At 45.0% G+C, this 24,944-nt stretch overlaps 1 protein-coding gene across 1 annotated transcript in view; it reads right to left on the reverse strand.

Moving 5' to 3' along the window:
• Positions 1-3,136: 3,136 nt before the first annotated feature.
• Positions 3,137-24,944, reverse strand: part of LOC144679989 (piezo-type mechanosensitive ion channel component 2-like) — a 1,019,816-nt gene continuing 998,008 nt past the window's right edge. Inside the window, exon 53 of the mRNA XM_078541050.1 lies at positions 3,137-6,133. Coding sequence (XP_078397176.1) covers positions 5,881-6,133 — 253 coding nt within the window. The 3' untranslated portion in view covers positions 3,137-5,880. The remainder of the gene's footprint in view (positions 6,134-24,944) is intronic.

Raw genomic sequence — 24,944 nt, forward strand, 5'->3', positions numbered from 1 at the left:
AACGCTTCCCTGCCAATACCGGCTGCCCTTCAGCCATTTTATGGTCAGTGGGGCGTTAGTTGACGAAGGCTGAGACTTCTGCCTACATCCATGGAAGAAATCCCTCCTTAGAGACCAGCCGGCCAGTCAGATGGCCAGCAGCTCTATAATCTCAGCAGTGCCAGGTTTGTGTGGTGACCACTGCTGGAACTGCAGCTAGTTCCCGAAGAAGAGGAAGGCCAGACTGAAGGTAATCCCAGGGTATCAGCAGGGGCCTGGCTAGCCGTCCCCAGTGAGAGGACTGAGGAAGTTGGGGGGCTGGGTTTGAGAGGCGTGGAGACACTCAAATGTCACTTAACGGCCTCAATAGGCCTAAGAAACACAAGAAATAGGAGTAGACCATTTAGCCCCTCGAATCTGCTCCACCATTCAATAAGATCATGGGCGGGCGGGTTGCCCAATGCCTCTTCCATCCCTTATAAAACACAAGACACATCAGGGGCGGATTGGTGGGCAGCATGCAGATGACACACTGCATTTTACTAGACACCCACTGCCTTCAAACCTACCAGTGGCACTGTAAAATGCCACCCTAAGTGTTGATCTTGCTTCCCTATGCATTTCCTGGGCTTGGCTTTTTGCTTCATTTTGGAAAATGGGCATTCACAAAACAAGTCCGAGTTGTGATGATTAAGTCGTCCTAAGTTCCAAAATATGCTAGAAAACCATGTTAATCGTTACAAAGATACAAAAAAATCTTTATATGGTCAAAGACTGACTTATATATGAGATGCACAGTGGTGTCAAGTAACACTGGGCGTTTCAGACTTTTTTACTAGCCTGCTGTTAACTCCATTCCAAACACTTTTGTCTCAATTCTGTCTGAGTGTCAAGTTTATTCATTCATCCCTTGTTGAATCAGGAATTTAACCATTCCTATTTGAATTTTCCATTGGCGCCCATACTTGAAGGAGATTGCCAATGTGCATGATAAATATTTGGCAAATTAAATCACTATCAAGAGAACTTAAAGCCAGTCATTCATTCTATTTTCTTAACTTATTTGCTCCAGTTCAATACAAAACCACCTGTTTATTTTATTTTGTAATTTTTATTATTTTGTTCTGCAGTCAGCTGGGCTTAACTTCAATAGCTTTGGAAATAAGCTCACCATGTTTGTCTATCAGTTGTGGCTCAGTTGGTAGCACTCTCACCACTAAGTCAGAAGGTAGTGGGTTCAAATCCAGGAAACTTGAGTAAAAAATCTCGGCTAATAATCCAATGCAGTACTGACAAAGTACTGTGCTTTTGGAGGTGCTGCCTTGCAGATGAAAACTTTAAACCAAAGCCTAGTTTGGCCTCTCAGATGCAGTTAAAAGTATTCCAAAATGAGTTGGCGGGGGGGTGGTTACCCTGGTGGGCCAATATTTATCTGTCAATCGACATCATTAAACTAGAAAATCTGGTCATTATCACATAGTTGTTTGCTGTGCACAAATTGGCTATCCCATTTCCTACAATGCAACAGTGACCACACTCCAATGCTTTGGAGTGTCCTGTGATGTGGCACTTGTATTCCGTCTTTACTTTTAAAAAACAATGGCCTTGATTTTTAGAGTTGGCAGGAGGGAGGTGTCTGAGCAAGTGACAAACACTTCTGCCAGACATTTTAACTTCATATTCGGAATTGGACTTGGGAATTGAACTTCAGCTTGACCTGGACAAGGATCGCTTACCTGGTCTGCTGGCAGCATCACGAATTTGGGGAGCAGGAGGCCGCTGCTGTGTACTCACAAGAACGGGCCCCAGCAGTTTGGCTAAGTCTCAGCAAAAGGGATCTCAAACTGTTGGTTGGTGAGGGTTGGGGAAGTGGTGCATATTGTGTTTTTGATGAGTGAGAATGGATGCCTAGGTCAAGGCCCTAGGTTTCCTTCTTCACCCAAAGGATCAATCCACCCTACTTTTTAGTCCATACTTTGACAGGGTAAACTATGGTGTCAGTCTGGGAGACCAGGCAGTGAGCTTAGATCAGGCAGTCCAGCAGCTCTCAACACTTTTTAAAAATTCTTTCATGGGATGTGATCATTGCTGGCAAGGTCAGCATTTGTTGCCCATCCCTAATTACCTTCTTCGGGAAAGGAACGGCGATCTCCTTTCAAGTCAGGATGGTATGTGATGTTATAGATGATCTTGATCTGGGATCGTTCATTAGTTTGAGCTGAGCTACCAATTTGAATTTCCAACATTGATCACTTGACAACCATTTCCTAATCTGTAGCAAAATTATTCACCATTTTATGAACTCCTTTATCCTGAACATTTTTACTTTAATCAAGCATCTCTGTTTGTCTTCTTTAAGTCAAAATACTCCACCTTAAAATAAATTCCTAGTACATTTCAGTGTAATTCACCTTTCCTAATCCTGTTTTTAAACTGTTGCTTTGATATAAACCACTGTAATAAATGCTTCCCAAAAATAAACGCTCACTTTTAATGCACATCTTGCAAGTGTTTAGATTTTTTTAATAGGTTTTTTAATGATGAGAATGATCACTCTAATGAGCTCTTGTTCAAGGCAGTACTGATCTGGAATATTTGGAGATGTTATGAGGCTGTAATTAATTCTCTAAATTTCCAGATATCTGCTGGTTTAAAACAGAGTCTGCAATAAAGAAAATGCGCACAAAGCAACTTAGCACAGAAGTCCCTGTTCATACTTTACAAATCTACTGGTGAGAGAAAATCCATTTTTCAAGAAGTTTTATTGAAAATGTTCATCACTTAGTGAGATGTTTTAGAAACAAATATAAAACAGGGACATATTTCCTGTTAACAGCAGGGTCACAATCGCATGGGTCTGGTAGACAGCGTCCTGTTTTGAGGAAAACCAGAGTAATCCAACTAGAAGCAAAGCTTATTGCATATTTTCTATAACTAATTTTGGTATTCCAGAAGTTTCTGAATAAACTTGAAATATAAATACACATTAACACATTGTAATATTGAAATCTACTGTGGAATAACATAACGCTTGTGTCATACAAAACTTAGTTGCACAAACCGCTATCGTTCATTTTCAGAAATGTTGGTTTAAAATCATTCGAAACAGTGCACATGGTGGAGAGGGTTAGAACATGCAGCTGGACTGTCAATAAGTAGGTTGAAAATAGCTATTTAATTTCATAAACATGGTTAAGGTAATTACAGAAAATCAAATTGAAAGCAATACTTTCCCCACCGCACTCCATTTCCCCGCCTCCCCCACCATTCCAAGCAGCAGGAATTACTATGAATTCCTTCCAAAAATGAAATATCCTTAGAATATTTGGATATGAAAATTCACTCTCGCATGGAGTTTTATAAAATAGTCTTAAAGGTTACTGTAATATTTGCAGGTTAAAGAGTTTTGCAAGTTCACTTAGCTTCTCATTTCAGTTTTAAACCTCCATAAGCAGTGTTTGAAATTCATAGTAGCCCTCAGACTACCTAAGTAGTAATTTTCAAGATCATAGGGTCAATTATTCACCACTTTTCCTCGTATGCAGATTATTACTGAGAATTTCTGCCTAGGTCTTCATGAAAACACTGAAACAGACATTTGTTTTCAAAGTGATTAAACCTGGACTCCAACATTGTTTTAAATAAATAAGTTCATCAGTATGCCACTGTAAACACACAATCTAGTGACCCCTACAAGCTTTAACGAACGGGCTGTCTTGTGATTGTGTAACAAGTTTCAGAAATAGTTCATCAGCTACTGAATTAGATCATTAAGTAGAAAATCTACCAATGAGAAAGCTAAATTTCAATCCCTGCTTTACATTGTTAATAATGACTTAACGCTACAAACTTGTAATAATTGTGAAACCAACTGGCTTATCTAAGTAACAATGTATGTGAAACAGAATGGTCGCCTTGAGAACTGACCATTTCAAGTTACTGGGCCAGTGGTAATCTTTTGAGAAGCACAACAAATTAAAATTTCTACAATTGTACACTGCAACATTATATTGCAATAACCCTTGTTGTAACAACGGATTCATTTTTAAAAGGGTTTTCAAATCATTTGAAGGTCCAATGATTGTGCTATGATCTGTCCTATCAATAATATCGTAACCCTTAGAAATATCTCACCATTTTAAAATCAAATTCAACATGTTTGCATTTCGGTAAGTCAATAAAAGTAAACGTTAAGATACATCAGACTGATGTTTTGCCCTGTCACAGGACTATAGTTGCCTTAACAATTGTAGCAATAGCAATTTGCATGTGGAAATATGTAGATAATAATCAAAATTTTTGTTAAATAAATCTGCTTCAATACAGAAGTCCATATTTTCTAGCAGGCAATCTATGTTGTCAGAATATTATGCAATATTGAATGGTTACATAACATCCTTTTATTTTGACTTCAGTTATTTCACATTCTATATACTGTGCTCAACACTATCACCTTTAAAGTTCAATTTAGAGTAAAAAGACAGCAATTATTAGCTGTGGAGCCTGATAATGCTACTGTTGTGCATATTTGTTGATCATTAGGCATGAAAATAAAATTTAAATGCACAAATGTTTTAAGTAGAACAAAATCTATCCAAACCATTTGGATCTCATTTGGGCCTTTTCTTCATATTTAGTACTAACAGAATTTCTTTTTTTCCATCTAAAATGCTAGTTGCACAATAACTGGCATGACACAGGATAGGGTTATTCTAACCTACTGTGCCAGAGTGGGAGACATGATTGTGCCCCCTTGACTCCTGCAAATAAGTTCTTGATATTGGTCGAGCTGTCATGGGCGATGGGCAGTAGAAGAGGCCAAATGGATCCCAACAAGGCGAAAAAGAAAATCAGAGAGGAATGGCCCTGGATTATTGTGTACTTTCTAAAGATTGGTTAATGACTGGCACAGGCAGAGACAAGGCAGTAGATTGTCCAAGCTCTCCACTGACAAATGTCATGGGTGAAAGGGAAGGGGTCTTAGAGAGATGGAAAATAAGGGAAGAGAAAAGTCAGTTATTATTTATTTTCTCCCCATTACAAAAGTAAACTGATGAAACTAGCAAAAGTAATGTTGCCTCTAGCTTAATCAAAGAAATAAAAACTTTTGAAGGATTTTTATTTCAAAGGTTCAAGTAAATTCTGAACATTTTGCTGACCTTTAGTTTCAAGTACTTTCACTGATGTCACCAGGGCCTTTCATCTTAGAGGAGCATTTGCTCAAGGTGGAATATTTTTGATTGCATTGCAGTAATGTGTACCCACATTGTTTTTATAAGATAATGAAGTTACAGAAGACATAAATGAACTTTTTCCTGAGAAAGGTCACTGACATGGTGATACTTTTCTAATGACTGTACAAATAAAATAAGGCATTCAAAACAGATTGTCAAATTATTTTCCTTGCTCAGGCCAGTCAGGATACGCTTACATCACCAGTGATATCCAAGAATTCTTATTTGTTGGTGATGTCCTCACTATTTTGTCAATATTGAATCACTCCAGGCCTTGTTCCTCTGGTAATGGGTGGTAATGACAGCAGATTACATGGCCCAAAATCATTGCGTCACATCAAGAAATATAAAGGACTGATACAGATGATATCTGCAAGAAAGGTAAGCATTTCGGAAGCCCTGATTTTGGCTGACTAAAAATAGAAAAAAACTGGATTCAGTTGCGACACAGAATCGTTTCCATAATTGGTGCTGAATGTTAGAACAAGCACCAGTCTTTAGTATCAGCAGAGAGACTGTAGGCAGAGAGGACTTAAGGAACGTGCGACTGCCTGGGCTCCATAAGGAAAAGCTGCTGTCACCTAACTGAATAGCTTGGCTTTTCAGTGATATTGTGCTTTTTTTATTTCCAAAAAAAACCCCTCTACATCCACATTAGCAGAAGCTTTCACTTTGTCTTTTCACGTGTCCATTTGATCATAGTTTCTGGTGATCTATACAAGAAGATTAGCTTGGAATACAGATCCTCCTCCAATTCCAATTCTCCAGTCTCTCGAACCAGGAAGATATCTGTACATAATTTCAAAATTCGATCCACATTTGGCAGCTCTTCGAACATAATGTCGTGAGAGATCCCACTGAAGAACTCGCGTACAAACTTTCCAATGACCAGCACAACTGATGCATACAGACCCATAATACTGAAAAGTAATGAAAATAGCATCAAAAATTAGCAAGAGAAAGGAAATTCAGTAAAGATTATTTTCCTAAATTGAAAAAAGATCAGGGCCTAGAAATTTGGCTGTGCAACACTTATGTTTTGGATGCTAAAACAGTCCCCTAAGCATCCAAAGCAGCACTTGCCAAACTGGTAAAGATAAAAAAAAAAGGCATGCAGTGCCACACCTGCAATAGATGTTAGTGTCTTTATATATGCAACTAAGTGCCCTAATGCCTGTTTGAGGTTTTCATTCCAATATTGAGCACCGGTTGGACTCCTGAAGACCAGGCCTATAGACCAGAATCAATAGGGTAAGTTAAAAAAAAGCTTACCTAAAAGTGGAGTTGCAGCCGCTCTCACCCATCCTCAATCATCACTGATCCCACCAATGTGCTTACTAATCTCTCTGGATAACAAACCTCATTTCCACCACCCACCACACTAAACCTTCCCCCCTGCCACTCAAAATAAGCTGCCACCCTTTACCTGAAGGCCGTTCATTATTCATAGCTCATAGAATACATAATTTAACAAGTTCATCTTTTTGCTAGTCACCATCTCGCCATCTTTCACCATCATGCGATAGAACTGACATCATCCCCTAAGACAGATTTTTAATCAGTAAGAGAATCCAGGATTATGGGGAGAAGGCAGGAAAGTGGAGTCGAGGATTATCAGATCAGCCATGATCTCATTGAATGGCAGAGCAGACTCGATAGGCTGTATGGCCTACTTCTGCTCCTACGTCTCATGGTCGTAAGGTCTTATTTATTATGATCATGGCTGCTCTTGGGCTTCAACTCCATTTTCCCACCTGCTCCCTATATCACTTAATTTCCTGAGAGACAAAAATCTGCCTATCCCAGCCTTAAATGTATTTAACTTTGGAACATCCACAACCCTCTGGGGTAGAGAATTCCAAAGGTTCACAACCCTTTCAGTGAAGTAATTTTTTCTTATCTCAGTCCTAAATGATTGGCCCCTCATCCTGAGACTGTGCCCCCCATGTTTTAGACTGTCCAACTGGCGGAAACAATCTCTCAGCATCTACCCTTTCATGCTCCCTCAGAATTTTGTAGGTTTCAATGAGATCCAAAATAGCCTGATCCCTGGTTGGATCCACAACATATTGTTCTAGGAAACTGTCCCGAATACACAATATCTCCTCGTGGCTACCTCTACCAATTTGATGTTCCCAATCTACATGGAGATTAAAGTCACCCATGATTAATGTACTGCCTTTTTTACATGCCCTCATTATTTCCTGATATATTCTCCGCCCGACAGCATAGCTACTATTCCCACCAGTGTCTTCTTCCCCTTGTTATTTCTTACCTCCACCCAAATGGATTCCATATCTTCTGATCCAAGATCATTTCTTGCTATCCTACTTATTCCATCTCATACTAACAAAGCTATCCCATCTTCTTCCTGCCTGTCCTTTTGAAAAGTCACATACCCCTGAATATTCCCAGCTTTTATCTCCTTATAACCATGTATCCATAATGGCTATAAGATCATACCCATTAACCTCTATTTATGCCATTAATTCATTTATTTTGTTCCAAATACTGCGTGCAATAAAGAGCCATTATTTTTGCCTTTTTACCATCTTTTCCCTCTTTGACCCTATTTGCTGCTTTTTTTTAATGTTTGTACACTATGTCCCTTCCTGTCACACTCTGGGTATCATTACCTAAGCAGCTGCTCTGCAATGCTGTCATATCCTTTTGCTTTATAAGCTTACTTATCCCATCTCCAGAACCCTCCCCCCCTCTAACTGTTCAAATTCTTTCAGCAAAACCTCCTTCCTAGTCTTATCAACATCATTGGTACCAATGTGGACAATGACAACTGGATCCCTCCCCATCTACTCCAAGTTCCTCTTCAGCCCTGAGGAGATGTCCTTAACCCTGGCACTGGGCAGGCAACACAGCTTTCAGAACTCACGCTCATGGCTGCAGAGAACATTATCTAACCCCCTAATTATACTTCTGCCTACCAATACTAATCTTATTTCCTGCCCCCACTTGAATGGCTCCCTGTACCACGGTGCCGTGGTCAGTTTGCTCATCGTTCCTGCAGTCCACGCTCTCATCCACACAGTTTGCAAGAACCACATAACTGTTGGACAATTGCAGGGGCTGAGGCTCCTTGAATGCTACCCCCTGGGTCTCCATACCTGCCTCAACTGCAGTCACCTCCTGTCCCTGATCACAGACCAAATTCGAATTATCCAACCTGTGAGGTGTGACTGCCTCCTGGAGCAAAGTGTCCAGGTAACTCTCCCTCCCTGATGTGGCACAATGTCTGCAGCTCAGACTCCAACTCCTTAACTCGGAACCGAAGTTCCTTGAGCTGCAAACACTTAATATAAATGTGTTTGCTCCGGATCACCTTGGTGTCCAGCATTACTCACATACCGCAGCAGCAACACATTTCCCGTCCTGCCATCGCTATCTTATTTTATTTAATCTATTAATTAATTACTCTAGTATTCCTGGTCTTTACACTTTTTTGAAATTAATTATTAACATTGACTATTATTAATTATTAATTAATTATTAATATTGACCTTATTCTTAATAAGCTATTTTTAAGAAAGAGAAAATAAAGACTAGAGATCTAAACACTAACTATAGACCTTAATTTTAATCTAAAGACTAGGAATACTCACCAATCCAATTGACCAATCAGCTGCTCTCCACGCTCTTTTTAGATGAAGTCTCCCCGCTCTCTTTTAAATAAAGTCCACGCTCACCCACTCTCTGTTTTAAATAAAGTCCACACTCACCCACTCTCTGTTTTAAATAAAGTCCACGGTCACCTGCTCTCTGTTTTAAATAAAGTCCACGCTCACCCACTCTCTGTTTTAAATAAAGTCCATGCTCACCCACTCTCTGTTTTAAATAAAGTCTACGGTCACCTGCTCTCTGTTTTAAATAAAGTCCACGGTCACCCACTCTCTGTTTTAAATAAAGTCCACGGTCACCCACTCTCTGTTTTAAATAAAGTCCACGCTCACCTGCTCTCTGTTTTAAATAAAGTCCACGCTCACCTGCTCTCTGTTTTAAATGAAGTCCATGGTCACCCGCTCTCTGTTTTAAATGAAGTCCACGGTCACCCACTCTCTGTTTTAAATAAAGTCCACACTCACCCACTCTCTGTTTTAAATAAAGTCCACGGTCACCTGCTCTCTGTTTTAAATAAAGTCCATGCTCACCTGCTCTCTGTTTTAAATGAAGTCCACACTCGCCCACTCTTTGTTTTAAATGAAGTCCATGCTCACCGCAAAGCAGGCTCGATGGACTGCATGGTCGATTCCTGCTCCTATTTCTTATGGTCTTGTATCCATGCTGCTACTGTCCCTTTTATTCCATGGACTTCATCTTACTCTCTCTCTCTTTTCATCACCCAGGGAGCTCCGGCTTTGGTTGCCCTATCTTTCCTCCTCCTGGGAATGTACCTTGACTGCACCTGAATCATCTCTTTCAAGGCTCTGTTACAGTTTTGCCCTCCAACCTTTGATTCCAATTTAACCAGGATAGATCCATTCTCACCTCATTGAAATTGGCCTTCCTCCACTTTAGTATTTTTACTTTAGGTTGTTCGTTGCCCTTTTCCATGGCTAACATAAACCTGATGATACTATGATCACTGTTCCCTAAATGTTCTCTGACTGACACTCAATCATCTTGACCCACCTCATTGCCCAGAACCGGACCCAGCAATGCCTTCCTCCTGTTTGGGCCACAAACATACTGGTCAAGAAAATCCTCCTGAACTTCAGAACTCTTCATTCCTTCTGTTCTATGGACTATTACCATCAAGTCTATATTAGGCTCAATGAGGTTCAGTTTTTGCACCTCCCTGTAATTTCCCTGCAATTTTGCTATTTCTTTCCCACTAGTTGATGGCCTATAGAATACACCTAGTAATTTAATGGCATCTTACAGAATACACCAGGTAATTTAGTGGCATCTGTATTGTTCCTTAACCCTAACCAAATAGATTCGGTCCTTGACCCATCTAGGATATCCTGACTCTCCATCACTGTAATATTCTCCTTAACCATCACAACCATCCCACCCAGAATCACAAATTCATTTATGTCCAGTGGGAGGCCATTCAGCCCAACAAGCACATGCCTGCTGAACAATCCAGTCAGTCCCACTGCCCCCACTTGATCTCTATAGCCCTGCAAGTTTATTTCCACAACAGTGCTCATCCAGTTTTCTTTTGGAATCATTGATTGTTTCCACTTTCATCACCCTTGTAATTCCAGGTCATTACCACTAGTGTGTAAAATTCTTCCTCACCTTCCTCCTGCAACTCGTGCCCAAAATCTTAAATCTGTGCTCCCTAGTCCCTCTACTATCAGCTAATGGGAAGTTTTTTCCCTTGTCTACCTTATCTAAGCCAGTCATAATTTTGTACATCCTTATCAAATCTCCCCTCAATCTCCTTTGCTCCAAAGAGAATAACCCTGGCTTTTCCAAACTAACCTTGTGACAACCAGCACCCCCCACCCACCCACCAATCCCTGGAATTATTCTGATAAATCTCTGTACCCTCTCAAGGATATTCACATCTTTCCTAAAGTGTGGTGGCTAGAACTAGATGCTAAACTCTAACTGGGTCCTAATCATAGCATAATAAAGGTTCAGCATAACTTCCCTGCTTTTGTACTCAATGCCTCTATTTATGAAGCCCAGGATCCCATATGAATGCAAGAATTAGGAGCACGGGTAGGCTGTTCAACCCGTCGAGCCTGCTCCGCCATTTGATAAGATCATGGGTGGAATTTTCCTCGTCTTGCACTAAGTGTGGTAGCGGGCGGGTAAAATGACTTTTTAACCCATCGGCCACGATGGCAGGTTTTCATGCTGTATCACCCCAAACCTGCCTCATTATTTATGCATTCCTGGGAAAACGCCATTTCCATGGCAGGTGGGGTCTCATTCGCTCTCCCGCCATCATCCCGCCATTGTATCACCCTGTTCGCCATGTTTAAAAGGCAGCCGCCAGCACACTGCTCATCACTACCAGCTCACCACCGCTGCCTGGGGGACATGGCCAGCAAAGAAAATAAGACCGCAGCCCCCCGGTTTAATGACGGGTCCCTCGAGCCACGGAGGCCCGCTGACATGTCCTGTACTCCCGCTCTGGCCTCAGGATGGCAGCAATGTGACCCAATCTGCCTTGGGAAGCAGTGGCAACAGTGGTCAGCGCCAAAGGCCTTCAGAAGAGGACAGCCACCCAGTGCTGCAAGAGGATGAATGATCTCCTCTGTTCCGCCAGGGTAAGTCACTCTTTTCATCACTCAACTCACACACTCACAAACCCAGCACACATCCACAGAGCTCTCACTCACTGCCAGTTCAAAGGGCATTACCATTCACTCCCTCACACACACCTTCATTGTCCTCAGCCCGTCCATGGGACCACTCACCACCCACACAGGCCAGGCACATTTATCATCTGGCCTGGCAGGCACCCTGCTTACACTTTCTCCATCTCTATCCATGCAGGACAAGCTGGCACAGAACAAGACAGATGGTCACAGACCAGTGGCTGAATGCCCAAAATCAAAGTCCTCATGGACTTTGAAAACAGAACCATCCAATGGCCGGCGAGAATCTGGACCAATCCTGTGCTGACGGTGAGGTCGGCAATGTTCTACCAAATGACAATCCAGCAGTGCAACATCCATCAGACATCTATGGCATGAGTGATGTGCCCTCTTTCACAGGCCACTGCCATGCACTAATTATCTCTCCTTGCTTTCGCAGGCACATCTGCCAAACAGCCGACAGAGTCCATGACACAGGGCCTCCAATCAGGCCCCGAAGAAACCTCTGAAGGGGAATCTGAAGGCACCCTCCTCGAAGTTCCGTCACAGCGCTCACCCACACCCTCCATCAGCACAGAGACACATACCTCGGTGGGACCTAGCTTTAGAATCGACACAGGATCACAATCTGGTGAGCACATCACACAGTCTGATCCACAGCAGGCAGCGGCAGGGACTTCCCTGGTCCCCGGCATTCGGAAGACTGCTGGAGGCCAGAAATTTGCTGAGTCCAAGTCAGATGACGAGGCTCTGGACTCGGTCATGTCACAGTTGCTGGAGCTGCAAAGGTAAGCTAGGGAACACCAGAAAGGGTTGTCCGCTGCACTCCTCAGATTGCAAGGCACAACGGATGCATCCGTCCGCTTTCAGGTTGAGGTGATAGCGCCGGCATGCCAATGAAGTCAACAGTAGTAGGATGGCGGCCCCATGGAGACCTTAGTCCAGGACATCGTTCCTGCATTGCTGCATGAGCTCAACTCCAACGCTAACGCCATAGTTGGCCTACAACAGTGTGTACACGAGAGGGGTGCGGGGCAGCTTTTTCTCACTTCAGCTACCCCTTTCCCTCAAGGAGTCAGCCAGGGGCCCACGGGCACCCATAGGGAGGAGGATCAGCAGGAGCACACTCCGGGCCCATCCACCTGGTTGACTCTAGGAGTGACCAGCCCATCTGAGTCCCCTCTTGCTGTGACCTCAGAAGCTCCAGCTCCACAGGCCGAGGAGGGTGCCACTGCCACACAGCAGGACCCCAAAAGCAGTTCCAGGCCATTCAGTCTCAACCCTCCAGAGGACGCCCATCAAAGTCATCACAGACAGGGCGTTGCAGTCGGCAGGCTGCCTCCACCTCCGCTGTCAATGTCCGGGGAGCACCAAGATGTAGCGGCAGAGTTAGGAAAGTTAAGGAGAGTTAGTTGCACAGCTTGTGCATGGGTGTTAATCACTTGTATATACTGTTCACTATTGTCGATAAACTGTCAAGAATGTCTCCCTGCCAATGGTTCCTTGTCCTGATGAGCAGTGTTCTTGTCACTCAGATGTGAAACCTTTCTGCACAAGATAAAGGCAGGCGTCTCAGTCCAGGGCTCTATGCAGCCTTCAGACCAAAGTGATGGTCCGGCTGCTCACTCCCTGAAAACATTACAGATGCCTGCACCTCGATAGTGCTTGTCATTGCTGCCAGAATGTAGTGGGCAGGTGCCACAGAGTTCTCTCATTTTCTTGATGTGCTTTCAGCACATTTAAGGAGGGGGCGGCCCCCATCTCTTCAGCATCTGTGACCACTGATGCTGTGCTCCAGCTCCTGAAGGGCTCAGGTGCTGAAGGTGGGAAAAGCAGCAGATGCTTCTAAAGTTTCTTGGCTGTGTCACTATGATATGACCCTGATCACGGAGCGCAAACAAGCTGCCAGACAGGAATCACAAATTTGCAGAGGCTATGTGAAGATTTATGGAGTGTCCCCACTGCATGTTGTCATCATCCTCCTACAATCGAGGGACTATTAGGGCCTCCACTGCATCTCCATGACAGGAGCATTCTCAGAGAGGGTATTCGCGCTGCCATAAGCCAGACTGGAGTCAAATGTTCACAAATGTGCTATGAGGATCTATGAGGTCACCTCACTGCATGTCACCATCATCCTCCACAAACCTAGCAGCTATGAGGACCTCCCAAGCGCCTGCTTCGTCTAGCTAGTGTGAGGGCCTCATCCCTGACATCGTCGCCTCCGAGGTTGTAGTTGTCATGTACACTTCCTCAAAATCGTGAGCACAACTGCAGGATGTGTGCAAGTGGTCGCACACCAGCTGCCCATTCAGTGATTGGAATCCCTTGCGATTGATGTAGTCCACCATGTGCAGCGACACAGACATGAGTGCCACATGGGTGCAGTTGATTGCATCCCGCACCTGTGGGAATCCCGACATCCGGGCGAATCCAATGGCTCCTGCATCCTGGCTGTTCAGGTCCCAGGCGAAATGCACAAAGTTGTGTGCCCTCAAGAAGATAGCATGACCTCATGGATGAATTTGTGGATGGAGGCTTGTAAGATCCCACAGAGGCCATATGTGGAGCCGTGAAAGGAACCAATGGCATAGAAATTGAGTGCTGTGGTCACTTTCACAGACACTGGTACTGGATGCCCTCCATGTCCCCTTGGCACCAAGTCCAGCAGTAAGTGGCAGATGTGAGCGACAGGTTCCTAGACATGCGCAATCGTTGGTGACACTGGTTCTCGGTCATTTGCAGGAATGACAGGCGGTGTCTATAGACCCTGGGTGCCCGCTGTTGCTCCTGGGCAGTGTAATGCAGGAGCCCAGAGTCCTGAAGCTGCTGCTCCTGCATTTACACGACCAGGTGCCTCAGTTGCTCTCTCATCCATCTTCTTTGCTCTCTGTAGACCATCAGGCATACAGTTCAGTCACCAGACTCCATGCTCCTGACGTCCAGTAAAGTGCTAGTCCAGTACTGAGGTCCAGTACAGTGTTCGCGGACTCGAGTCTGTGCTGGGGGAGTGCGGTGCAGGGGCGGGGGATAAGGTCTGGAACGTTTGGCGGTACTTTGGTGCCTCCGCATTGCTTGCATGGATGGGCAGGCTAGGAGCACGACATACTGTGGCTGCGCCCGAACTGTCTCAGTTGCAGAGGAATGGTCAGTTTATTCTACTGCATGGCCACTTCCCTCGCCCACCCTGCCCCCCACCTCAATTTCTTGTGTGCGGGATCCAACGGCAGGGCAGCAGTTGCCCGCTACCCCCCCAACCCCAACAACAGCAACAGTCGCCTCCGAGGGTGGGCAGCAGTTGCCCCCAGACATCACCCCCGGAAAACAGTCGCCTCTGAGACAGGGCGGCACTTCACCCAGGGCCCCCTGGCACCCCTGAAGCCTGCAAAGCAATAGGTGACCCTGGCAAGCTGTGGAAAACATTGCTCAGTTCCCCCAAAGTGAAGGCCACCAAGTGCACGTCGCCTGTGTGCTGTTCTGAAACACGTCGACGTGCTTTCCCGTCAATGTGGAAAGATGATCTGGTGGGGTCCAAGAGCCTGGTGGGATGGCTTTTCAATGATATGCTGATGTATTACAATGAGCTCCCTGATGACCATTGGCAGGAAACGGGGCCCACCATTGGCGGGCTGAGTGGATGATCGCACCTGCCTTCCCGACGCCATGAAACCGATTGACAGCAATGACAAGCATCTTCGAGGTGCAGGCATCGGTAACGTGTCCAGTGAGTGTGAGGCCGGACCATCACTTTGGTCTGAAGGCTCCACAAAACACATGGAAGAGGCCCCAGACTGAGACACTTGCCTTTTATATTGTGCAGGAACCAAGGTTTCACAAGTGAGTGACAGGAACACTGCTCATCGGAAGAAGGAGCCATAGGCAGAGAAACATTCTTGGGAGTTTATTCACAATAGTGGACATTATGTATAAGTGATTAACACCCAAGCCTAGGCTATGCAAGTACAACTCCTTGGCTTTCCTAACCCTACCGCTATGTCTTGGCTTCTTCCCAGACATCCACAGCGGAAGTGGAGGCAGCCTACTGACTGCTACGCCCTATCTGTGATGATCTTGATGGGTGTAGCCTGGAGGGCCAAGACGTGGAGGGCTCTGGCCTGCTTTCGGGGTCCTGCTGTGTGGCAGTGGCACTCTCCTTGGCCTGTGCTGCTGGAGCTGCTGGGGTTACAGGAAGAAGATTCAGATGGGCTGGACACTTCCGGAGTCACCTGGGTGGATGGTCCTGCGATATGCACCTGCTGATCTTCCTCTCTATGGGTGCCCAAGGGCTCCTGGCTGACTCCTCTTGTGTACACACTGTTGGAGGCCAACTATGGTGTCAGTGATAGAGTTCAGCCCGCGCAGCAGTGCAGGAGTGATATCCTGGACTAAGGCCTTCATGGTGGTCGCCATCCTACCAGTGTTGACCTTGGTATGCTGGTATCTTGGCGCTATCACCTCAGCCTGAAGGCAGACGGACTCCTCCATCATCCCCTGCAATCTGAGGAGTGCAGCAGACATCCCTTCCTGATGTTTCTAAGTTTGTCTTTGCAGCCCCAGCAACTGCGACATGACTGAGTCCAGAGGCTTGTCATCTGAATCGGACTCAACAGATTTCTGGCCTCCAGCAGTCCTTTGAGTGCCAAAAACCAGGGAAGTCCCTGCCACTGCCTGCTGTGGATCAGGCAGTGCAATGTGCTCACCAGATTGTGATTCCGAGGCTACTCTAAAGCTTGGTCCTACTGAGGTGTGTGTTTCTGCGCTGGTGGAGGGTGTGGATGAGTGCTGTGGTGGGTCTTCAATGAAGATGCCTCCAGATTCCTCTTCAGAATTTTCTTCAGGGCTTGATTGGAGGCCCTGGGTTGAGGACTCCATTGGCTGTTTCCCAGATGCACCTGCAAAAGCAAGAGGAGAGATTATCATTGCATGGCAGAGGACTGCGGAACAGGACAGATCATTCAAAGCATGGTTGTCTAATGGGTGTTGCACTGCTGGATCCTCACTTGGTAGAGCACTGCCGACCTCACCGTCAGCACAGGAACGATCCAGTTCTTCACCAGGCAGCTGGATGGCTCTATTTTCAAAGTCTGTGAGGACCTTGATTTCAGGCATTCCTCCATCAGTCTGTGACCATTCCCTCTCGTCATGTGCCAGCTTGTCCTGCATGAATAGAGATGGAGAGAGTGTAAGCAGGAAGCCTGCCAGGCCAGATGATAAGTATGCCTGGCATGTATAGATGATGAGTGGTCCCATAGATGTGATAAGGATAATGAAGGTGTGTAGGAGAGAGTGAATGGTGATCTCCCTTGAACTGGCAGTGAGTGAGGGGGGGTGCGGGGGGAGGTGCCGGCGCTACAGTCTTTTTGCCTTTCGGGGCCACGTCTTCTTTGCAGCAGCTGTGGGCTGGGAGCACTGAGAGGTGTGCATGCGGCTGTACTTTAAATATGACGCCCAGTGTGATGAAGCGGTGGGGTGATGGCGTGGCAGGCAAATGAGAGCCCACCCGCCATCAAAACGGTGTGTTTTCTGGGAATGCATAATTAATAAGGTGGGATTGGGGTGATATGGCGTGAAAAGCCGCCATTGCAGCCGGCGGGTAAAATCTCCTTTCTCCTGCCCGCTACCACATTTAATGCAAACCTGGCACAAGTCGTTTCCCATACCAGCAGCAGATTTTTGCCCCTTTTCCTCTGCATAAGACTAACATATGAATGAGGAGCAGGAGTAGGCCATTTGGCCCCTCGAGCCTGCTCTGCCATTCAATAAGATCATAGCTGATTTGACTGGAACCTCCCACCTACCCCCGATAGCCTTTCACCCCCTTGATAATCAAGAATCTATCTACCTCTGCCTTGAAAATATTCAGACTCTGCTTTTGAGGAAGAAAGTTCCAAAGCTTCACTACCCTCTGAAAGAAAAATTTTCTCCTCATCTCTGTCTTAAATGGGCAACCCCTTATTTTTAAACAGTGGCCCCTAGTTCCAGATTCTCCCACAAGAGGAAACGTCCTCTCCACATCCACACTATCAAGACCCCGCAGGATCTTAAAGGTTTCAATCAAGTCGCCTTTTACTCTTCTAAATTCCAGTGGATAAAAGCCTAGTCTGTACAACCTTTCCTCATAAGACAACCTGCCTATTCCTAATATTAGTCCAGCAAAACCTTCTCTGAACTGCTTCTGAAGGACCTTTTAGATCCTTCCTTAAATAAGGACGCCAATATTGTACACAGTACTCCAGATGTAGTCTCATCAGTGTCCTGTATTACTGAAGCATAACTTCACTAATTTTATATTCAATTCCCCTCGCAATAAACAATAACATTCTATTAGCTTTCCTAATTACTTGCTGTACCTGCATACTAGCCTTTTGCGATTCATGCACTGGAGCACTCAGATCCCTCTGAATCTCAGAGCTCGGCAATGTCTCACCATTTAGATAATATGCTTTTTTTAATTCTTCCTGCAAAAATTTTACATTTGCCCACATTATAGTCCATTTGCCAGATCTTTGCCCACTCACTTAACCTATCTATGTCCCTTTGTAGCCTCTTTATGTCCTCTTCACCAGACTGATTCCTGGGATGGCAGGATTGTCATATGAGGTGACGTTGGGCCAACTAGGCCTGAATTCACTGGAGTTTAGAAGAATGAGAGGAGGCCTCATTGAAATATATAAAATTCTGACAGGGATGGACAGACTGGATGCAGGGATGATGTTTCCTCTGGTCGAGGGGTCAAGAACAAGGGGCCACCGTCTCAGGATATGGGGTAGACCATTTAGAACTGAGATGAGGAGAAACTTCTTCACTCAAAGGGTGGCGAACCTATGGAATTCTCTACCACAGAAGGTTGTGGAGGCCAAGTCATTGAATATGTTTAAGAAGGAAATAGATAGATTTTGTACTCTAAAGGTGTCAAGGGGTATGGGGAGAGAGTGGGAGTATGGCGTTGAGATAGACGATCAGCCATGATCATACTGAAGCAGACTCGAAAGGCCGAATGACCTACTCCAGCTCCTACTTTCTATGTTTCCATATTCACAACTTACTTTCCTACTTATCATTGTGTTATCAGCAAATTTAGCAACCGTACCTTCGGTTCCTTCATCCAAGTCATTTAAATAAATTGTAAAATGTTGAGGCCTCAACACTGAATTCTGTGGCACACCACTCGTCAGATCCTGCCAACCAGAAAAAGACAATTTTTGCCTACTCTCTGTTTCCTGTTAGTTAGCTAATCTTCTATCCATGTCATTATGTTACCTCCTACACCATGAGCTTCTATTTTCCACAATAACCTTTGATGTGGCACCTTATCAAATGTCTTCTGGAAATCAAAGTACAGTACACCTGCCAGTTCCCTTTTATCCGCAGCACATGTGACTCCTTCAAAGAACTCCAATAAATTGGTTAAACATGATTTTCCTTTCACAAAACCATGCTGTCTCAGTCTGATTGGCTTGAATTCTTCTAAGTGCCCTTCCATAACATCTTTAATATTAGCTTCTAACATTTTCCCTATGACAGGTGTCATAATGAGAGCTTTTCAGGAACAGATAGGACGCTACCCACAGACAAACCCTTGTAATGCCAGTATTGTGGAGGAGGAACAATACATGATGAAGCTATCAGGTCACAATGAAGAAGGATGCAGGTCACAAATGACTATCCTCCTAACAGAATACCAAAGCTTCCTCCCAATGCCCTCAGCCTCCTGCAGTGTTCCAATGAAGCTCAATGTAAGCTCAATGGACAGTACCTTATCTTTTGATCAGGCACTTTACAGACTTCCTGGCTCAATACTGCATTCAACAATTTTAGACCATAATCTCTGCCCCAATTTTGTTTCCTTTTCTTTTACAGGTATCAGTTTCAGTCTTGTGTTTCTCTCGTTTTTGCTTTCGGACAACAGCTGTTCATAATTCTGCAATTCACACCCACCCTAGACATAATTTTGTTTCGTTACTCTTCCCATTACTACTTCCTATGGCCCTGCACCACCAATTATTTTGTCATTTAATCTCTCTTGTCTTCCAGTTTACCACAGACCTACCTTTTATTTTTCCTTTTTCCACCCTCCTCTGCTTTCACTTGCTTAACACCTATCACATTTCTAATTTTTCCTAGTACTGATGAAAGGTCATTGATGTTAACTCTGATTCTCCGAACCACAAAAGGAGATGTTAGTCAAATAACTGAAAACTTAGCCAAAAAGGCAGGTTTTAAGGAGCATCGTAAAGGATGAAAGTGAGATAAAGAGATGCCGAGATGTAAGGAAGGAATTCCAGAGTTTAGGGCCCAGATAGCTGAAGGCACAGTCACGGACAGTGGAGCAATTAAAATCAAGGATGCTCAAAAGGCGAGAATGAGATGAAGAGGGCTCCAAAGTTCACAGATGCAGTGCCGAATCCCTTAGTTAAGAGGTCAAGAGGAAGGTATGCCCTTTGAAGAGAGTGGGAGCAGATGGCCAGAGAGGTGAACTCCTGTTAACTGGCCTCAAGGACCTGGTAGCACTGTTAGAGGAAGTTTAATTACCTCATATGGGTGGTCAAAGTCAGTCAATGCAACTTCAAAGATCATCCCATATCCAATGCACCACTAATCTTTCATGCTGCTCAATGCACCACACCCCTGTCACTCATCCACCAGTAGTCTCTAGCACTCAGAACTCTTGCTTAACATTCAAATACTCCATTTCACCCTCACACACTTTCCAAGCGTCATACTTATCCTTTGTTGCCTACAAATTCCTCCACCTATTCAGCTATGACAGGCACATCAATAAACAAGTTGCAGTACAATCATTGACATTCTGCTCTCTTGTTTGCAGGACAAGGTTGCATAAATAGAAAGAAGCAAAACCAAACTGGAGAGGGACAGGCATGTCTTCACCTCCCGAGTCTGACAGAAGAGATGGTGCTCTGCATCATGGAGCCAGCTGTGACACAGCCTATACCATCCTGCATGACTAAGAGCATTCAGGGTGTTAGTATGTTCCTGCTTAATCCCCCTTCTCAACTTCTGCCTGATTCTCAACCTGCTATTGTGCCATAATATACAAGCTACAGATGATGTGAATATGGACCACTTGCTTTACACTAACTTTTCTGCTCTTGTGATTTTATGCTTTCATATTGGTATTGTCACTGGGTTAGTAATCCAGAGACCCAAGGTAATGCTCTAGGGGCCTGTGTGCAAATCCTGCCGCAGCAGGTGGTGGAATTTAAATTCAATAAAAATCTGGAATTAAAACTCTAATGATGACCATGAAACCATTGTCGTTCATCTAGTTCATTAACGTCCCTTTAGGGAAGGAAATCTGCCTTCCTTATCTGGTCTGGCCTACATGTGAGTCCAGATCCACAGCAGTGTGACTGTCTCTTAAATGCCATCTGAAATGACCTAGCAAGCCACTCAGTTGTGTCAAACTGCTAGGAAGTCCATAAGGAATGAAACTGGATGGACCATTCGGTATCGCCTTAGGCACTGAAAATGACAAAGGCAAACACAGCCCTGTTGACCCTGCTAAGTCCTCTTCACTAACATCTGGAGGCTTGTGCCAAAGTTAGGAGAGCTATCCCACAGACTAGTCAAGCAACAGCCTGACATAGTCATACTCACAAAATCATACCTGATAGATAATGTCCCAGATACCACCATCACCATCCCTGGGTACGTCCTGTCCCACTGGCAAGACTTACCCAGCAGAGGTAGAGGTAGAGTGTTATATAGTTTAGAGGGAGTTGCCCTGGGTGTCTTCAAACAAGGACACCTCCTGTTGGTTACCACATAGCTCCCTTTTCCCATCACCACCCCTGTACACCTCCACGTTGAACACCACTTGGAGGAAGCACTGAGGGTGGCAAGGGAGACTTCAATGTCCATCACCAACAGTGGTTTGGTAGCACCACTACTGACTGAATCCTAAAGGACATAGCTGTTAGACTGGGTTTGTGGCAGGTGGTGAGGGAACCAATAAGAGGGAAAACCGTCTTTGACCTCATCCTAACCAATCTGCCACAGATATATCCATAACAGTATCTATAGGAATGACCACCGCACAGTCCTTGAGGAGGCGAAGTCCTATCTTTATATTGAGGATACATTCCATCGCGTTATGTGGCACTATCATCTTGATAAATGGGATAGATTTCAAACAGATCTAACAACTCAAGACTCAACATCCATGAAGCGCTGTTGGCCTTCAGCAGCAGCAGAATTGTACTCAACCACCATCTGTAACCTCATGGCCAGGCTTATCTCCCACTCTACCATTACCGCCAAGCCAGGGAATCAACCCTGGTTCAATGAAGAGTGCAGCAGGGTATGTCAGGAGCAATTGCAGGCATGCGTAAAAATGAGGTATCAACCTGGTGAAGCTACAACACAGGACTACTTGCGCACCAAGCAGCATAAGCATCAAGTGATAGACAGAACAAAAACAGAATTACCTGGAAAACTCAGCAGGTCTGGCAGCATCGATGGAGAAGAAAAGAGTCGACGTTTCGAGTCCACATGACCCTTCAACAGAACTGAGTATAGTTAGGAGAGGGGTGAAATATAAGCTGGTTTAAGGTGGGGGGCGGGGGGAGGGAAGTTGAGGGTGGGGTGGTTGTAGGGACAAGCAAGCAGTGATAGGAGCAGATAATCAAAAGATGTCACAGACAAAAGGATCAAAGACGTTTTGAAGGTGGTGATATTATCCAACTAGAGCGGTACCTTGAGTGTCCTGCCATCCATTCTTAATTAGCACATTTTCTTAGATAATATCACCATCCTCAACACCTCTTTGATCCTTTTGTCTGTGACATCTTTTGATTATCTGCTCCTATCACTGCTTGCTTGTCCCTACAACCACCCCACCCTCAACTTCTCTCCCCCTGCCCCCCACCTTAAACCAGCTTATATTTCACCCCTCTCCTAACTATACTCAGTTCTGTTGAAGGGTCATGTGGACTCGAAATGTCGACTCTTTTCTTCTCCACCGATGCTGCCAGACCTGCTGAGTTTTCCAGGTAATTCTGTTTTTGTTTTGGATTTCCAGCATCCGCAGTAGTTTTTTGTTTTTATCTCTATGTTTAAGTTATAGACAGAGCTATGTGATCCCACAACCAATGGATCTGCAGTCCTGCCACATCCAGTCATGAATGGTGGTGGATAATTAAACAACTCACTGGAGGAGGAGGCTCCACAAATATCCTCATCCTCAATGATGGAGGAGCCCAGCAGATCAGGGCAAAGATAAGACTGAAGCATTTGCTACAATCTTCTGCCAGAAGTGCCGAGTGGATAATCTATCTCGGCCCCTCTGGAGGTCCCCAGCATCACAGATGCCAGTCTTCAGTCAATTAGATTCACTCTACATGATATCAAGATGCGGTTTAAGGCACTGGATACTGCAAAGGCTATGGGGACTGACAATATTCCGGCAATAGTATTGAAGAAGTGCTCCAGAACTAGCCATGCCCCTAGCCAAGCTGTTCCAGTACAGCTACAAAACTGGCATCTACCCAGCAATGTGGAAAATTGCCCAGGTATGTCCTGTCCACAAAAAGCAGGGCAAATCCAACCCAGCCAATTACTGCCCCATCAATCTACTCTCAATCATCAATAACGTAATGGAAGGGATCAACAGTGCTATCAAATGGCACTTGCTTTGCAATAGCTTGATCACTGATGTTCAGTTTGGGTTCCGCCAGAATCACTCAACTCCTGACCTTATTACGGCCTTGGTTGAAATATGAACAAAAGAGCTGAACTCTAGAAGTGAGGTGGGAGTGACTGCCCTTGACATCAAGGCAGCATTTGACTGAGTGTGGCATCAAGGAGCCTCAGCAAAACTGGAGTCAATGGGAATCAGGGGGAAGTTGGAGTTATACCTAGCACAAAGGAAGATGCTCGTGGCTGTTGGAGGTGAATCATCTCAGTTCTAGGACATCACTGCAGGAGTTCATCAGGGTAGTGTCCTAGGTCCAACTATCTTCAGCTGCTTCATCAATGACCTTCCCTTCATCATAAGGTCAGAAGTGGGGATGTTTGCTGAAGATTGCACAATGTTCAGTACCATTTGCGACTCCTCAGATACTGAGGCAGTCCATGTCCAAATGCAGCAAGATCTGGACAACATCCAGGCTTGGGTTGACAAGTAGCAAGTAACATTCATGCCACACAAGTACCAGGCAATTACCATCTCCAACAAGAGAGAATCTAACCATTCAATGGCATTACCATTGCTGATCCTCCACGATCAACATCCTGGGGTTACTATTGACCAGAAACTGGACTGAACTAGCCATAAAAATACAATGGCTACAAGAACAGGTCTGAGGCTAGGAATCTTGAGTTGAGTAACTCACCTCCTGACTCCCCAAAGCCCGTCTACCATCTACAAGGCACAAGTCAGGAGTGTGATGGAATACTCTCCACTCGCCTGGATGAGTGCAGCTCCAACAACACTCAAGAAGCTCGACACCATCCAAGACAAAGCAGCCCGCTTGATTGCCACCCCATCCATAAACATCCACTCCCGCCACCATCAATGCACAGTGGCAGCATTGTGTACCAACTACAAGATGCACTGCTGGAACTCACCAAGGTTCCTTAGGCAGCACCTTCCAAACCCACAACCGCTGCCATCTAGAAGGATAAGGGCAGCAGATGCATATGAACACCACCACCTGGAAGTTCCCCTCCAAACCATTCACCATCCTGACTTGGAAATATATTTCCGTTTCCTCACTGTCGCTGGGTCAAAATCCTGGAACTCCCTTCTTAACAGCACTGTGGATGTACCTACACCACATGGATTGCAGCGATTCAAGAAGGCAGCTCACCACTACTTTCTCAAGGGCAATTAGGGATGGGCAATAAATGCTGGCCCAGCCAGTGATGCTCACATCCCATGAATGAATAGAAAAAAACCTAAGATGTGCTACCTGCTCAGCAGCCCCAGGAAGAATAGAGCAACATGCCACTGCAGATGAAGAAGCACCATCACTTGCTCTGATATTTGCAGCCACCAGTTCAGGTACTGACACTGCATGAGCATTAATGGGTAGCACAGAGTTGGCATTTGAATTTGGTGAGTCACTAGGCATGAGTTGGCTGCAGCCAGGCCAGAGGGAAAGGATAGCACATGTGCCTGTTCCCTGGAGGGTGATGTCACAATGAGTTCTGCTGCAGGGGATTCAGGTGATGACTTTGATGGGATGGCTTACTGGAGAATGCTAACAAAGATGCATATCAAAATGCTTGTTGTATTGACAGGCCTGCAGTGCGGAAGTCAGAGAGACACTGCAACAACAGACCCCATTCCTCTTATAGACAACAGGTGGCAAAATACTCTGCCCTCCCTGAATAGATGCACAATCTCTCAATAGATCTCCAAAACAAGTCACAGAACTTCTAGCAACTTTGCAATAGCAGACGTAAGTCAAAAGCA

This window comes from Cetorhinus maximus, chromosome 4, assembly GCF_964194155.1.
Source record: "Cetorhinus maximus chromosome 4, sCetMax3.hap1.1, whole genome shotgun sequence".
Lineage (NCBI taxonomy): Eukaryota > Metazoa > Chordata > Chondrichthyes > Lamniformes > Cetorhinidae > Cetorhinus > Cetorhinus maximus.